This window comes from Antedon bifida, chromosome 5 (assembly GCF_963402885.1).
Source record: "Antedon bifida chromosome 5, ecAntBifi1.1, whole genome shotgun sequence".
Taxonomy (NCBI): domain Eukaryota; kingdom Metazoa; phylum Echinodermata; class Crinoidea; order Comatulida; family Antedonidae; genus Antedon; species Antedon bifida.
This window is the reverse complement of record NC_136230.1, coordinates 29,088,353-29,104,479: the sequence shown is the minus strand read 5'-3', so window position 1 is coordinate 29,104,479 and position 16,127 is coordinate 29,088,353. Positions and strand designations below refer to the sequence as shown.

The 16,127-nt window shown below is 34.0% G+C and overlaps 2 protein-coding genes across 3 annotated transcripts in view; both read right to left on the bottom strand.

Annotated features, from left to right (window-relative positions):
* The window catches only part of LOC144843038 (serine/threonine-protein kinase PLK4-like), a 32,375-nt gene extending 27,374 nt beyond the window's left edge, over positions 1-5,001 (bottom strand). Inside the window, exons 1-6 of the mRNA XM_078699690.1 lie at positions 4,931-5,001; positions 4,413-4,508; positions 4,132-4,227; positions 3,538-3,652; positions 3,045-3,157; positions 2,540-2,628 (exon numbers count right to left, since the gene is read on the bottom strand). Of these exons, the coding sequence (XP_078555816.1) occupies positions 2,540-2,628; positions 3,045-3,157; positions 3,538-3,652; positions 4,132-4,227; positions 4,413-4,508; positions 4,931-4,960 (539 nt within the window). The 5' untranslated portion in view covers positions 4,961-5,001. The remainder of the gene's footprint in view (positions 1-2,539; positions 2,629-3,044; positions 3,158-3,537; positions 3,653-4,131; positions 4,228-4,412; positions 4,509-4,930) is intronic.
* Positions 5,002-5,347: 346 nt separating this feature from the next.
* LOC144843047 (nucleoporin p54-like) lies at positions 5,348-16,113 on the bottom strand. 2 transcript variants are annotated; one of them, XM_078699702.1, is made up of 14 exons: positions 15,987-16,113; positions 15,352-15,612; positions 15,122-15,256; positions 14,737-14,781; positions 13,528-13,718; positions 13,163-13,350; positions 12,848-13,044; positions 12,545-12,599; positions 12,240-12,333; positions 11,986-12,093; positions 11,431-11,550; positions 11,073-11,180; positions 10,491-10,634; positions 5,348-6,047 (listed from the first exon to the last, which is right to left on the bottom strand). In XM_078699702.1, exons 1-13 carry the CDS (start codon positions 16,090-16,092, stop codon positions 10,518-10,520), a joined length of 1,725 nt encoding a protein of 574 aa, XP_078555828.1. In that variant the 5' UTR covers positions 16,093-16,113; the 3' UTR covers positions 5,348-6,047; positions 10,491-10,517. The 2 variants fall into 2 exon arrangements, with proteins under 2 accessions (XP_078555828.1, XP_078555829.1); XM_078699703.1 differs by having other exon boundaries at positions 5,348-6,063; positions 10,509-10,634.
* Positions 16,114-16,127: the final 14 nt, after the last annotated feature.

Here is a 16,127-nt window from a genome sequence, read left to right as displayed (position 1 = left end):
ACATCATCACATTTTTTTTTCACATAAAGTTTGATAGTGTAGACAGAGCTTTACAAGTGGATTATATTTGCCGCTGCACATCACAGTGTAAATAAGTCTGCCTCTCTGGTTTTTTTTCAGTATTAAGTGTTATAGTTTTTCGAGCCTCCTATCTTTTATCACTTGGTTGTTGTGCTGTGATAACGTGTAAAGAGCAGGCTATGAAAGCCTGTCCTCCCACCTGTAGTGGATTGACACATTTCAACAGGGAAAAAAATAGGCTGAGAATATTCTGTAAATTCTTGTTTTTGATAAATCTACTTTAATAATGTAAAAAAGAATATAACGATTTCATTTATTTGGAAATGGAATGAAATGGGTTAGAGAGATTTAAATAGGTGGGCTGGGATTATAAAAGCTATGTAATAATTATTACAGTATATTAAAGGAAATTTAAAAAGAAGAGGCTGCAGTATTGAGACAAAGAGGATGACCACAGTGTAAAGCTCTGTCTACACTATCAAACTTTATGTGACAAAAAAATGTGATGTGTCCATATATGGACGACATGATGATGTCATATCACTACCATTTTTGGGAATATCACTACCACATTTGGGAATATCACTACAATATTTGGGCACATCATACTTTTTTTTTATCAAACTACTTTGATAGTGTAGACAGAGCTTAAAGTTACAGTAGTTAAAGAGACCCAATCATAATGGCCACATACATAATGAATTTTACTTGTTTGCAGAGATATTTTTTCAAAAATAGAAATTAATCAATGGTATGTAATTCCCTGTTTATCCGTAGTTCAAAGCAAGTATGTGTTTTCCGCCATTTAATTCCCGCAGGAAAAGATCACTCCGTGTATCTGACATACAGACAGAAGCTGATTATGTGGGTACTTGACATTTCTCTCTTGGGAACTCATTTCATTGCTTCCTTACTTATTGCTGACCATACTTATAATAATTTAAGCATACTGAACTTTCATTTGTATATCTATTCAAGATTAACAGAATAAACCCATTTAAAGGAAAAAAAGAGATTTTAAATTTAAGACATTCACAAAATGTCCTAATAAGGAAAAGTATGAAAAGCTATTAAAACAAAATAAACAACTTTTAACCCCCAAATTCACCAATATGAAGATACAGTTTGTGTATCTATTCTAGATTAACAGAATAAACCCATTTAAAGGTAAAATAGAGACTTTAAATTTAAGATATTTACAAAAATGTCCTAATAAGGAAAAGTATGAAAAGCTATATAAAACATAATAAACAACTTTTTCCCCCAAATTCACTAACATACAGTTTTTGCAGCCCCTGATGTCAGTGAATTTGCAATAAATTAATTATGCTATATAACAAGCTTCATTAACTTTTAACACAAAGTGAACATGTCCATAGCCTGGGAGAACATACTGGAGCTATAGGAAACAAAACTCAACAAAATTATAGCTAGTTGTTGTTGACATTGTTGGTAGTAAATAAAAAAAAAACCAAGATAAATGTACTGAATCTGATTAATTTATATCTTTGTCTAAAATAAGGGTAATTTAATTAAAAAGGGGGAACGCAATGCATGAAACCTGACAATGTTAATTGACCGACTTCCATTCTGTTGATGTTATTGTACTTTTTAGTATGACCTATTTAAAAAAAAGTGCTAAAAACAACAAAAAAAGAAGCTACATCATTGTCATAAGTATTTAAAACAAGGTTATGACCTTTGTGTTACCCATAGGACCAATCAGTATGGTCGCCTGCCTGTGGGTGTGGCTTAGTTACAAGAAGAGCCGCTCCCTTATCTCATAAAGAGTACGCAATCAGGCTATTATGACATGTGGGAGTGACCAGGCAGTTAGCTCTGTCTACACTATCAAACTTTATGTGACAAAAAATGTGATGTGTCTATATATGGACTTGATCTGCTCATATATGGACATGATGATGTCATATCATTGCCATATTTGGGCATATCACTACCATATGCGGGTACATCACACTTTTTTGCCAAACTAGTTTGATAGTGTAGACAAGGCTTTATACAGTTTTAAAATAGCAATACTTATTTTAAAACACATAAATCATCTCATAGAACCTGGCAATAGCCAAAGAGAATGGGAAAGGAGCCATCTTGTATCATCATAAAATGAATTTAGTTCAATTTTGGTAAGGAGGTTATGATTGATAAACAACAGATAAAGCCTTCAACATGATTCCTGTCTGCGGAAATCTGTTAGTGTTTTATTTAAACTAGTCATAATGATGGTATGTGAAGCGCATTTATATTGAATGACATGCCTTTTATTTATAACATACATTAATGTATAACGCTCATTATTGTATTAAGCTCTGTCTACACTATCAAACTAGTTAATGGTAATTAGGTAATGATATTCCCAAATATGGTAGTGCTATGACATCATCGTTTCCATATATGGGCACATCACTTTTTTTTCCACATAAAGTTTGATAGTGTAGACAGGGCTCAAGTTTATACTAGAGCCCATGTGGTAAAGTAATACAGGTTTTTGTGTACTTACGGTGATATGTAGTTTGGGGTTCCACACATTGTGTAGTGTTTATCACTGGGTAGATTCAGCTTTGTTGCTAGGCCAAAATCAGCTATTTTCTAGAAGATCAGATGTGATGTCAATGAAAAGCGAAAATTCAACTAAATATGAAATTAGACATTCTTTGTTTCTGTATCTCAGTGATTTTCTATTTAAAAGTAAAGACAAATCAATTCTTTTACTCCAGTTCATAATAAGGATCAGCTGATTTTAAGCTCTGTCTACACCATCAAATTAGTTTGACAAAAAAAAGTGTGATGTGCCCAAATATGGTAGTGATCATCATGTCACACTTTTTGTCACATAAAATGAATAGTGTAAACAGAGCCTAAGGTTAGATGTAAGGGTTTTGTAACCTGTAGGCTGTGTACTATATAACTACATTCTTTATTTTAGACATTTCATACATAGCGTATACTAAACTTATGGTAAAATAAGAGATTCTAGACAGAATGTGTACATTGATTGAACTTACACAATTGAGATCTTTGGTGAGTAATATATTAGCCAGTGTGAGATCTCGATGGAGAATGCCATGAGAATGCAGGTAAAGTAACCCAATCACAATCTGGTTCATAAGGTGACAAGCTGAAGAAGAAACAGAAATGATTAATAGAGAAATACGAATAAAATAAATAAATTTGAATATGAAATATTTTGGATCTGGATTTCAAAGATCATCATTCAATATTTCAAATTAGTTTCAGTTTTAAAAATTAATTAAAATACCTTTCTTAAAAAGTTACATTTTTTCATAGGGTTCGGGATGTAAACTGTATTTATATGCATAAACAATAATGTGATAAACAATATGATTGAATGAATTATTTTCTCTACAAACTTGTTCTTATTTAGAGAGGGCAGTACATAGAATTTTGTTGTTGTCAAGTTTAATCTGATACTGTAATAACATGTGTTGGCTGAATTACATACAGTAATCTATATTTAGACACAAAAGAAAAACAAACCTTCATCCTCTGTGAATACTCTGTTATGTGTTTTCATAAATCTATTCAACTCTCCATTGTGGCACATTTCCAACACAAGATACACATAGTTGTCATCTTCAAAATAACTGTAAAGCTAAAAAAGAAGAAGTTCGATTTATATTAATGCTAACAATCATTATTTTAATAAGAGATAAAATGGAATGAGCTTTTGTTTTTTTAGTAAATCTAAATGTAAGCTGTTGAGTAACATTAGTTAATTATGTAATTGTGTATTTTGGCCTCCTTCTGTACACCTTTTTTGTCTCATTGTAAATGGTATGTGTGTGCAGAGAAACAATAAAAACAAACAAAAAAACAAGTCCGAATAAAGATGAATGAATGTAGCAACAGTAGGCATTCAATTTATTAAAAAGTGTAATTATTGTTTTTGAAACTTAGTTTTTCTTGAAACTATTCAATTCAAAAACCTTTATTGTCCAATAAATCATAAAAACATAAAGATGGAATGTGTTTGCTACGCTCAGTAAAGAACACACAAACAGCAAGCAGAACAATTAACGGTATAACTATAATTAACACAAAATAATTATTGTAAATGAATGGTGATATTACCTCCAGAATTGATGGATGTTTCAGTTGACAGTGAATCTCAACTTCATTGCGTACTCGACGCACCATTCCTGATGACTGCATCATCTTTTTGTCTATCTATTATTTAATGGGATAAATCATCTACATCTTAGCAAATCAAGATTGAGATGGTACCAACCTCAAATGAACAATTTAAGTTAATCTTGTGAAAATGCAAATTAGTCATTGTGAAATTTCTATCTATCAAAAAAGTATTATTTTACCAAATCAATGATCGTATATTAAAAAATTATACTTCTTACCATCTTGATAGCAACTTCGAGTCCTGTTGTCAAGGATCTGGCTCGATACACGCATGCGAAGCCACCTTTGCCAATAAGATTGAGGACTTGGTAGTCCTAGAAATAAATAAAATGTATGTTAGTGTGGTACAGGCCTACGTACGAGTATTATATTAGGTTAACTAACTAAAAATAATCTTATATTATAATAATTTTAATTGAATTAAAGTTTTGAGTAAAATCTTGTAATTGTATGATTTTGATAGTGATCGGTGTCCTTAAAAATCTTTAAACTTTTAGGCTCATCAAGACGCCTTTAAATTATAAAAGTGGTGTTTAGTTTACAAAACATTCGTCTAGGCTAGGCCTAGGCCTAATCTCACAACCACCCATCATATTGCACTCACTGCATGCACGACACAGAGGCGGCCAAGTCATGAGATGGATGACTCTCGCTAGCCTAGCTAGCGCCAATATTTACGTTTCATTTTTGGTTTAAATCCAGCCTTTGATATGTATAAAAACAATCAATAAATTACCTCGATGCCTTCTCCTACCGGTGACGACATTTTGGTTTTCTACTATCTCAGTAATTTTAATTTATTTGACGGTAAAACATCCATGTTTACAAACATTTCTTGAAAAAATACAGCAGTCTTGATTTTTGAAAGGTCGCGGCGGCGTTTTTTTCAAAGCAATCAATATATTGAGGGCGCTGTTTATAAAATTATGAGTTTCTTCTCTGTTACTCCACAAAAAGCGCGAAACTAGTTTTTTAATTACAGTAATTAATACATTTAGTAACACTGATATCTCCCGAGTGTAGCATGCATTTTTTTTAATTTTTTTTATATTATACTTAATGTAGGCTACCCATGTTTTATCTTTATTCTTTTATATTAAAAGTTGCCATTACATACATAAGTTCAAAAGTACACATTATTAATGAAACTACATTACATTTATAATGTTGCTATCAACTTTAATATTATTCAACTTGTACAAAATAGAAAATTATGTATCATACTAATAGCATTTTAGAGGGTTATCCATGAAAAGTGTGTTATTTAGTTATTTCACATTAAGCCGCTGAAACCCCTTTTCTTTACATCCTCTCCCCACAATATCAATGAAATCACTCGGAGATAAAAATGAGATAATCTTGGCAAAATTTCTATACATTACAATAAAGGATAGACTTGTTCAAATTTGAAGTGCAATGATCTAAAAATAAATCTAATTTTACTTAAATTTATCATGAGTTGTGAGCATGGCGAGTCTTTGTACACATTTTTTTTATATCTAAAGCTGTCTACACTATCAAACTTTATGTGACAAAAAAATGTGATTTGACTATATATTGACATGAAGATGTCATATCACTACTACCATATTTGGGCACATTTCACTTTTTTGTCACATAAAGTTTAATAGTGTAGACAGAGCTTAAAGCATATTACAGTACAGAATTGTAGTGCATCTATGGATAATTCTGTCATACAGTAGTATACTAAAATATAGTCTCTTTAAATTCATCTCGTTGATTGTAGCACGGCGAGATTCCCATACAACACAGTAAACGGTCAGGACTGCAAGATGACAGACAATTCCAACAATCAAGACACTGGTCCAGATATCACTGACTTCATTAAACATCTGACAAGAAACAAAAGTAGCGAGTTTATGTTTAGAAATTACAATTTCATGCATAAGTCTGCAAATAATAGGATACAAGTCACTTGTAAGTAATTTATACAGCTAAACCTCAGGTGGGAAATTTGTCCTAGGGTTTTAATTGCATCAAACAATAAAATAAAGAAGTAGATTAAAAGCATAAATAAATGTAAACAGACATTATTTTGCAAATTTCCCAAAAGCATTGCTTGTTTTAATATCAATATTGCAAAAAAAATATTGCCTTAAAAATGCATAAGGAATTTGGACTGAAAAAAGTTGATTTTGTGGAGTTTCTCAATTTCTGTTTGGGAGATTACATAAAGTATAGTACAGTCAACTCTCCCAATACCAGACACCTTTGGGCTGGCCAAATATTTCCAGAAAGTCCGATATTCAGAATGTGTTTTTAATAGTAAAGACAAATTTAGAACCTTTTGGACTTTGAGAAAAGTTTGGTTTTGGGAGAGTTTCTGGTTTTCAGAGAGTCTGGTATTGAAAGAGGTGACTGTATATATTACACACTGAGGGCAAAAAGATCAAATTAGACAGTGCAGACAAAAACTATGATAAACCTGTGTTATCTAGGGTACTTTACACCCTTTGATAACCACACTAAATTGATTAATTTAACATGATCAATACCTTTGAGTTATAATCTGTATTGATAATATTCATAACAACAAATCAAACACCATGATACATTATGCATGCATGGCTTCACTCCCATATGCTGTGTGTATTGTTCTATGATTGTTATTTGCCTAAACAAACTAAATGTGTATAGACAAAGTTTGTGTTGTTACTAGAGTTCAGTAGTGGAATGCAAGAAAAGAAACATGGACTTCTTTTTGGTGAGTAGTGTTCATTTAGTAATGTTCACATTTTTAGAGTTTTTATAATGTACGTATTTATCATTGCATATGTTGTATGTTTGGTTTAGCCCAAAACGTTTTTTTTTCGAAGTTAGTTCTCATCAAATATCAAACTTGTCTCATCTAAAATTATTATTTGTAAAGAGCAATAACCCTCATTGAAAATATAGTAAAATATCTAGAATTTACACATTCTAATTTAAGTCTTATTTTATATATATATATATATATATAAATTTATCAGTGCATATGCTGTATGTTGATTAGCCCAAAACTCTAGAAAAATGTTTGACAAGTTAGTTATCATCAAATATCAAATTTTACTGAATTCTTCTCTCATCTGTCTCATCTAAAATTATTATTTGTAAAGACCAACAACCATCATTGAAAATATAGTTATCAACTCTAGAATATATAGAATTTACACATTCTAATTAGTCCCACTTTATACTGGAATTTAAATGTTATTTACTAAAACGGTGTGTGATTTTAATTTCTATGATTAACCATATAAATCATAATACTTTAATTTTCTCGTTTTGTTTTTCATCAACTTTGTTCTACCTTGACAGATATTCTGGAAGGGATCAAGTCTAAGTTACTAGACAAGATCAACGACAAAATAATGGCTTCTGAAAGGAGTAAAGACTTCAACTTGTTTGCCTGCCCAAAATGTAGGGTGACATACAATCGCAACGGCCACATGCCACGAGAACTCAGCTGCAAACACATATTCTGTGAATCATGTATAAACAACATTCTGGATAAAGAAAGTACAGAACCAGAAGAACTGAATGTCACCTGTTGTCCAATATGCCAAGAGTTTGTGCCGCAGTCGATAAAAGCTGATGATCTGGTTCCTGCAGACTACATATTCCAGATCAAAGAGGCACTTGATTTAGACATACAAAATGTTGTATCATCTTGTCAGGCTTGTAAGCTTGGACAGGATGCAGTCTCTTGGTGTGGTCACTGCCGTCAGGATATCTGCCAATATTGTGCAGAGGTCCACTCAACTATGAGCAGCTTTAAAGAGCATGTGGTGACCCCATTGACAGTTCCTGATATCGATACACTGAAAATGATTGAATATTGTTCCTCTCACACTCAATGTACTCTATCCTATTACTGCACAAATTGTAAAGAAATTATTTGTTCCAGTTGCAAGGAACTAAACCACTTTGATGCGGAGCATGAGGTCGACGAACTTCAAGATATCCAGAAGGTTCGTGATGAAGAGTTCAGTCAACTGATCACTGAGGCAGAAAGAAAACAAACTCTATCTATTGAATACATCAGCAAAGCAAAAATGTCTGAAGCCACTCTGCAAACAAATGTAGCTCTTGCCTCAAAGCATGTTTACGAGATCCGAAAAAAGCTGGATGAGGTTATCGATTCCTGGATGAAATGTCAGCTAGACAAAATTGAACAAATGCAAGCAGATGTTTTAAACGACATAGTGGCAGAAAAAGAACAAATACTTCTAAAGTTTAACTTTCTTGGTCAGGATCTCGATTATCTGAAACCTCTGATGGACTCGAGTCAGAGCATGAGCATCAGATCAGCACAAGAGCACTGCAAACCAATTCTGGAGAAGATGGTTAACCAGACAATACCAGACCAGCCAAAAGATGCTTATTTAGTCTACAAATTAAGTCCGGAAAAGATCGCATGTCTTCCAATGATTCTAGAGGGGTATGGTTTGGTTCACACTAAAGTAAACATATCAAACACATCTTTTGACATTCCTGCAATCTTGACCAATCAAAATGCAGAAATAACGATTCTCCCTTCTGATGATAGTGGATCGTCATCAATGGGTGGATTACAGATAAATGCATCAGTTACCAATCCAAATGGCGAGTCGGTAGAGCCGGCTGCTGTACTGGACAACACAGATGGAACTTACACAGTCAAGTTCACACCTAACGTGAGCGGTATACACAAACTGCAAGTGTTATTTCCAAACCAAGACAATAGCACATTAGAACAACCATTCCCAGTACACGATGTCAGCTACCATCAAACCACAGAATTCAATGAGTTCTTTGATCTGACGATTGTTCCTGTGAAGAAGACGAAAGCTGAAGACATTGCAAAGTTGAATGATGTTATCACAGAACTGGTAGACCCGACTGGAACGAAGATGCAAAGCACAGAGAAGAAATACGCAAATGGCGTCTACATCCATCGCTACAAACCAATTTTATTGGGCGATCACAAGATTCATCTGTATCTTAAAGGCAGGTTGATTGGCAAACTTAACATCAACGTGTACCAGTCATGGAAATGGGAGAATGGCGAAGCTACCGACATAATGGCAATGAGTAAAGACCAATTCTTTGTCTGTGGGAGAGGAAAATTTAACAAAGATAAGATATTGATGATTGGTTCTGATGGTAGATACCTTACAAGTGATCATCTACCAGAGCATTGCCTGTTACTAACACAAAGTCACGATGACTTGATATATGGTCTTTTTAAAGATGGCAACAACTACAAGGTGCATTGCTTTGACCAGAATTGGCAGCAACTGACAACCACCAACATCAACGGTCTGTCACAACCGATGGCTATGGTCGTAACAGAAGATAAATACATCTTAATCTGCGACAGAAAACAATGTTGTATCTTCATGTGCACCGAAGAGAGCAACATCATCTCCAGAATCGGCAGCAAAGGAAAAGAACCAGATTACTTCAATGAGCCGTGTGACATGTGCATCACCAGTAATAAAGAGCTCCTTGTGTGCGACAGTGGTAACAAACGTCTACAACTTCTGGATATGCTGGGTAAATGTCAAGAGGTATTCAATCAAGCCGTCTTCAACGATTGCCTGGCAGTGTCTTTCACCTCTGAAGATGATCTGGTTGTTGTCACAACAAAACAATTACATCATATGCAAAAATTATCAAACACTGTTCTTCAAACTACAGTGGAATTGAAGTGCTTGGGAAATCATACAGGGTTTGGTAAACAAATAAAGCACAAAGTGGCATGTCTTGGGAATAAGTATGCTGTGGTCATATGTAGTGTGCAAGGCTTAAGATCTACCAGCTCAATGTTGATGAAGTATTCAATTTAAGCAGAAGAACATTCACAATATAAAGCTATGTCTACACTATCAAACTAGTTTAACAAGTAAAGTGTGATGTGCCCAAATATGGTAATCATATGCTTAAATATAGTAGTGATATGACACCATCATGTCTATATATAGGCACATCACATTTGTTTGTCACATAAAGTTTGATAGTGTAGACAAGGCTTTAAAAGACAAAACTGCTTTTAAAGCTCTGAGCATTATTTCCTCTATGCTCTGAAATACATTAATTGTATAGTATTTAAATTCAATATTGCTACTTATTCTATTTATTATATATATCCATTTTAAATATCCTTACAAATTTGTATTTGTTTTCTCTTCATGGTTTTTTTTAATACAATATAGTCAATTGTTTGCTCTTAAACTTATGCATTCAATTATTAAAGCAGATATGTGAATGAGTAGTGACATTGAGATATAGAACAGTAAAATGAGAAACTTTACCTCTATTGTTTGATAAAGACATTATTGTCACCTGCCAAGCTGCTGAGGAGCTGTTAGTCCTTGCTCTATTAACTGTACATCTTCCAGATCACTTTTGATAGTTGCAATTAGATGACTCAAGCCTTCTTGCTGTTTTTTCAGATGCTACCAAAATATAACAATATTCAATTCAGGAAGGGTAGTAGGGGTGTATGTAAAACAAAGCTTTGGGTTATATTTGCAACTTAAGGTGTAAGTGCTCAAAATAATGCATGTGGGTGTGGCCAATTACATGACTCAAGCCTTCTTGCTGGTCTTTAAATGCTACCAAAATATAAGATACACAATATTCAATTCTTAAAGGGTAGTAGTAGAGTGTATGTATGCATCCTTTTGATTTGTGTAAAAGTTTTTACTAAAACATGGCTTGGGGTAATAATTACATCTTGGGTTATAATAATGTAAATGCATCATAGGTATAAGAGAAACTTAGGGTACAATAAGCACACACATTTTGGGGTAGTTTTTTTTTTCTATGTGGGTCTAGCCAATCCACTACATTTCAGTCCTTCAGTAAACACCTCTTCTGAATTCCTGAATTACCTGTTTGATTTCCAACTGGAGATCTTGATCAATACCGTAACGTTCCTCACGTCCAGTGCTTAACTGATTCTGCATGCGGATCTGAGACATCATCTCATTCAATCGACCCTAATTAATAATGAGATTTAATCAATTTTATCATGAGTGGAATATCCCATTCTAATTCAAGGGTGTATTGTTTTTTTTCCTTACATGGCATTTATCTGTTTATCTTGAGTTGATTGAGTAATCATAACAAATTATTTTCATCTATTCATTGTAATTTTTAATAAAGTACAAATAAGATATATATCACAGGGAATTATTAATTAAAATTTATATTAAATCATTACTCAATTTTAAAGTAGGACAGTCTTACTTTCATCTGATTGGGTGCGTTCAGTTCCGATTGTAACCCCTCTAGTTGTGTTCTTAATTGTTCTTCATCGTGTTGAATTGCTAAACCAGCTTTTCTCTGTACTTCCATTCTTGCTATTAGCTATTTAAAAAATAGTTACAAGAAACAATTTACTTAACAAATGAAAAAAGGATTTTAGCCAGCAAACTAGAAAAATCCTATCACACCAGCTGAATATGCATATAGTTAGAGCAGGTAAAGTTTATTTAGTTTATAGAAAATTATTCAATATACTAAAACATTCAATTGTCAACAGCTCTGTATTTTTTCATTTCTCAACACATTATTTAAAGTCTATTGTCTTAAGCTCTGTCTACACTACACATCAAACTTTATGTCACAAAAAAATGTGATGTGCCCATATATGGACACGATGATGTCATATCACTACTATATTTGGGCATATCAGTACCATATTTGGACACATCACCCTTGTTTTTGTCAAAGTTGTTTGATAGTATAGACAGAGCTTACTATTATGGCCAAGTTATTTTATGTGTGTAAATGCAACCTTACCTTTAATACCCTGTGTGACATCTCAATATGTTTGCGTTTATGCTCTGCTATCTTGGCTTGCAATGTAGACTGTTGGTGTTGAAGTGTGCTTATGTCTTTTGCAACAAGCTGTAAACAAATAAAGTTATAGTAACCTACTGTAGGCCTTGTATGTGTGAGCTACTATTGCAAACTATGGTACTAGGTATTGTCATGTAACAACCTTGATTGGAAACACCTAACAAGAAATCGTTTTCACAGGCCTAGCAACTTACGTCAAGACGTCCCTGATGATTCTTGGTTTCTTGATTCTGTTTTTCCAGACGTAGACGAAGAACGTCAAATCCAACCATGGGTACTGGAATCAGCCTGAAAACATGAATAGAAAAACAATTTACAAAAATCAATACTGAAAACATAGCCTAGAAGAATCAGACAGTTTAAAGTTATGTCTGTAGACACTATCAAACAAATGTGCCCAAATATGGTAGTGAAATGACATTCATCATGTCCATATATGGGCACATCACATTTTTGTTGTCACATAAAGTTTGATGAAAGCCTTGTATTTGATACATACTTTTCTGGATCAGGATTATCCATCTTGGCCTGGCTCCACAATCTAGGATCATAACCTAATAAAGGAAAAAAAAACAGTTACTATTATGAAAAAGTGAACATAAGACTGTCAAAATATCAATTGGTGTGGACAAACTGACTGATTTGTAAAGCTCTGTCTACACTATCAAACTTGATGTAACAAAAAAAGTGTGATGTGCCCAAATATGATAGTGATATGACATCATCATGTCCATATATGGGCACATCACATTATTTTTTTCACATAAAGTTTGATAGTGTAAACAGAGCTCAAGAAACTAACCCATAGGAGGTGTGGTGAGGTACTGATTCAACTCTTCTTCAGAGAGTCTAGTCAATGGCACCATATTGGTAACTCCCAATGTGCCCAGCTGGTTCTTCTGCGATGCTTGGCTCATGAACGTGAATAACTCGGAAGCTTTGATACGTTGAGATTTACCCGCTGGTGTACGTTGTTGCACGTAGATTGTAACTTCGGTTCTGTTGAGAAAAAAAGACACAGAAACTTGATCAAGAGATTTCACACTCAGGATTAGCTTATGACTCCTTATCTTGATTAAAATTGTGAGAAAATTGACATACATGAAAACAAACTTACTTTTCGTCTGGAAGACCTTTGACATCCTCGACACAGACTGACAAATCTGGCTTGCTGCCAAGAATTCGGAACAAACTGTCAACCAGTTGTTGTTGATGTGCCTTAATGTAGCTCTCATTCTTGTTGAAGTGAAGCCGCAAAAGACCGTCTTGGTCACGAGCCTGTGGCTTCATGCTGTAGCCCACAGTCTGAAAAAAATATATTCATAAACTTCATAAATTTAAAAACAATAGGTTCTTGAATTTTATTATTGCAAATCATTATATAAAAAAATTTGAACATAAAAAATGTTATACAAAAATTATTATACAGATAATATTCCTGAAATATTGAAAATAATGTGAGGGTTGGAAAAACATGCTTACCTTAAATCTGCAGAAGGGGTTTTCTGGTTTGAATGGCACAACGCCATTTTGACTGTAGTAACCTTTTCCAGTTCCCCAAAACGCCTGTATTTGATTCCACTTGGCTAAAATAACATCACGCTCATCTCCAAATATGGCGGGCATAGAGAGGGCGCTGGCAATTTGGAAAAGTTCATTTTGAACACCGCCAACTGTAAATATTGACAGAAATAATTTTCATTAAAGACCCCTTTCCTACGTTTTTTAGATCTAATTTAAGATCACAAACTATATTGAATGTAAAAATAATAATATATGGTCCTATTGCGATAACATTTTGCGTCTTTAAACGGTTAAAAATGTGAAAAATAAGTCGATTCTAATATTATTATAGCGGCCCGCTATAAATCCCAAAATGCATTGCGTGCGGATTGATATTTTTGTTTTTCTTCTGTAATTCACCCACTTTTCGATCGATCGTGAGGCCAAAACAAATGGAAGATAAAAAGACAATTAATGCAGCAACTATACAATGTCAGGTTAGGTATATAGCTAGCGTACGATGTTCGTACTTTACCGATGTTTACCAGCTAGGCCTACAAAACTAAGCCTAGCTAGGCTAGGCCTAAAGACCGTCCACGAGAGGTCATTCGCCGCGAGCTACTTAGGTAGTGCATTGTTTCTCACTTTTTATCATAATTTACCATAAAACGTACATTTAAGACAAGGAATGACCTGGTTTAATGTTTTTAAAGTAATATATATGTATTATTTTTACAAAACGTCACAAATTGTAGGGAAGGGGTCTTTAAGAGATATATACACTATTCCATACCAGAGTCAATATATGTTATATATAATGTTTAACTTCTGCATTACAATGAAATTAATGGTTATAACCTGAAACCTTGTGCCACTGTAGTGTGGTAACTAAAGCTTGCATTGTAATCCTATAGTCTTTAGTTCAATCATAGATTTAGTACCAGGATATTTAATGGATAAAACTAAAAGTACAACCATTATAACAAGATTAAAAAGCATCAGATAATTTTCACCCTCTGTCTACACTATCAAACTTTATGTGACAAAAAATGTGATGTGCCCATATATGGACATGATGATGTCATATCACTACCATATTTGGGCTCATCACACTTTTTTGTCAAACTAGTTTGATAGTGTAGACAAAGCTTTAGTTTGTTGTGTAACAAAATCAATTAAATTGTTTACCTTGTTGTTGTTGCTGCTGACCTAGGCCACCACCCAAGCCGAATCCTACAATAAAACAGAACACAATTCTGTAACATGGGAACACACTGTATTATTGCAGAATTATGTCTTGTGGGAATATGCTAATAATTGTTTACTTAAGCTCTGTCTACACTATCAAATAATTTAACAAAAAAAAAGTGTGATGTAACCAAATATGGTACTGGTAGTGATATGACATCATCATGTCCATATATGGGCACATCACATTTTGTTGTCACATAAAGTTTGATAGTGTAAACAGAGCTTTGGACTGTTCCAATTATCTTTTGAGGGGTGTCCATTCTGGCAGTAATGGCATTAGGCTGGCTATATGCAGGTTAGTAGTTCATTAAAGGTGACTTACCTGAGCTAGTACCTCCTAAGTTAAAACCACCTGTCGTTGGTTTATTGAATGAAAATGATGAAGTGGTCGTTGTTGGCACTGAGCCAAAGTTGAAAGAGGATGCAGCAGTTGTCTTGGCACCAAACGACCCAAAACCTATAAATAAAAGACATATTAATAAATAGTATATTTGAAAATGCAGTCTGGATGTAAAATATGTTTTTATGATCAATATACTTATGTCTACTTACCACCTGTTCCTGTTGTTGCACCAAAGTTAAAAGAACCGGTGTTTGCAGTGGGAGCTGGGTTAGTAGTACCAAAGCCAAAAGATCCTGTTGTTGCACCTGTGTTCAGACCACCAAATCCTCCAAAAGTTGAGCCACTGGAAGCGGTTGTTGTCGTCGTCCCAAACTTAAAGCCTGACGCACCAGCTGTTGTATTGCTCGATGGTGTACCAGTTCCAAAGCTGAAGCCACTTGTTGTCTTTGCTGTATTTCCAAAGTTGAAGCCTAGAAGGAACAAAAATAAAGATTCTCACATGTCACAACAGCAATCTATTTTTTTTCATTAATTAGCTGGAAAGTGTATTTATTGCAGCATTAGACTTAGCTAAAATGCCAGAAATGCCTGTGTAAAATTCTCAGTACTATAATAGTCTTAGTGTTTTCTCTTAATAGGGGGCCTAGCCTATAGCCTAGTACGACTAAAATATCCTAGGCTAGGCCTATCCTACTTGTTTATGCCTTGGAGGGAATCAATGGTAGGCAGCGGGACAATAATCATTAATCACGTTTTGGACTCGAGTCAGCCTGCCTAGACTACGTATTAGACCTAGTATTAGGATAATCGGCACCTAATACCATTGCATTTTAAACATTATTACCTGAAGCTGATCCTCCACCGAATAAATTTGAACCAGCACCAGTCGTTTTTGCTCCAAATAAATTACTTGTTGTTCCAGTTGAAGGTGTACCGAAGTTGAAAGCCATCTTGTTTTTTATGGTGACGATAGAAAATAGAGGGC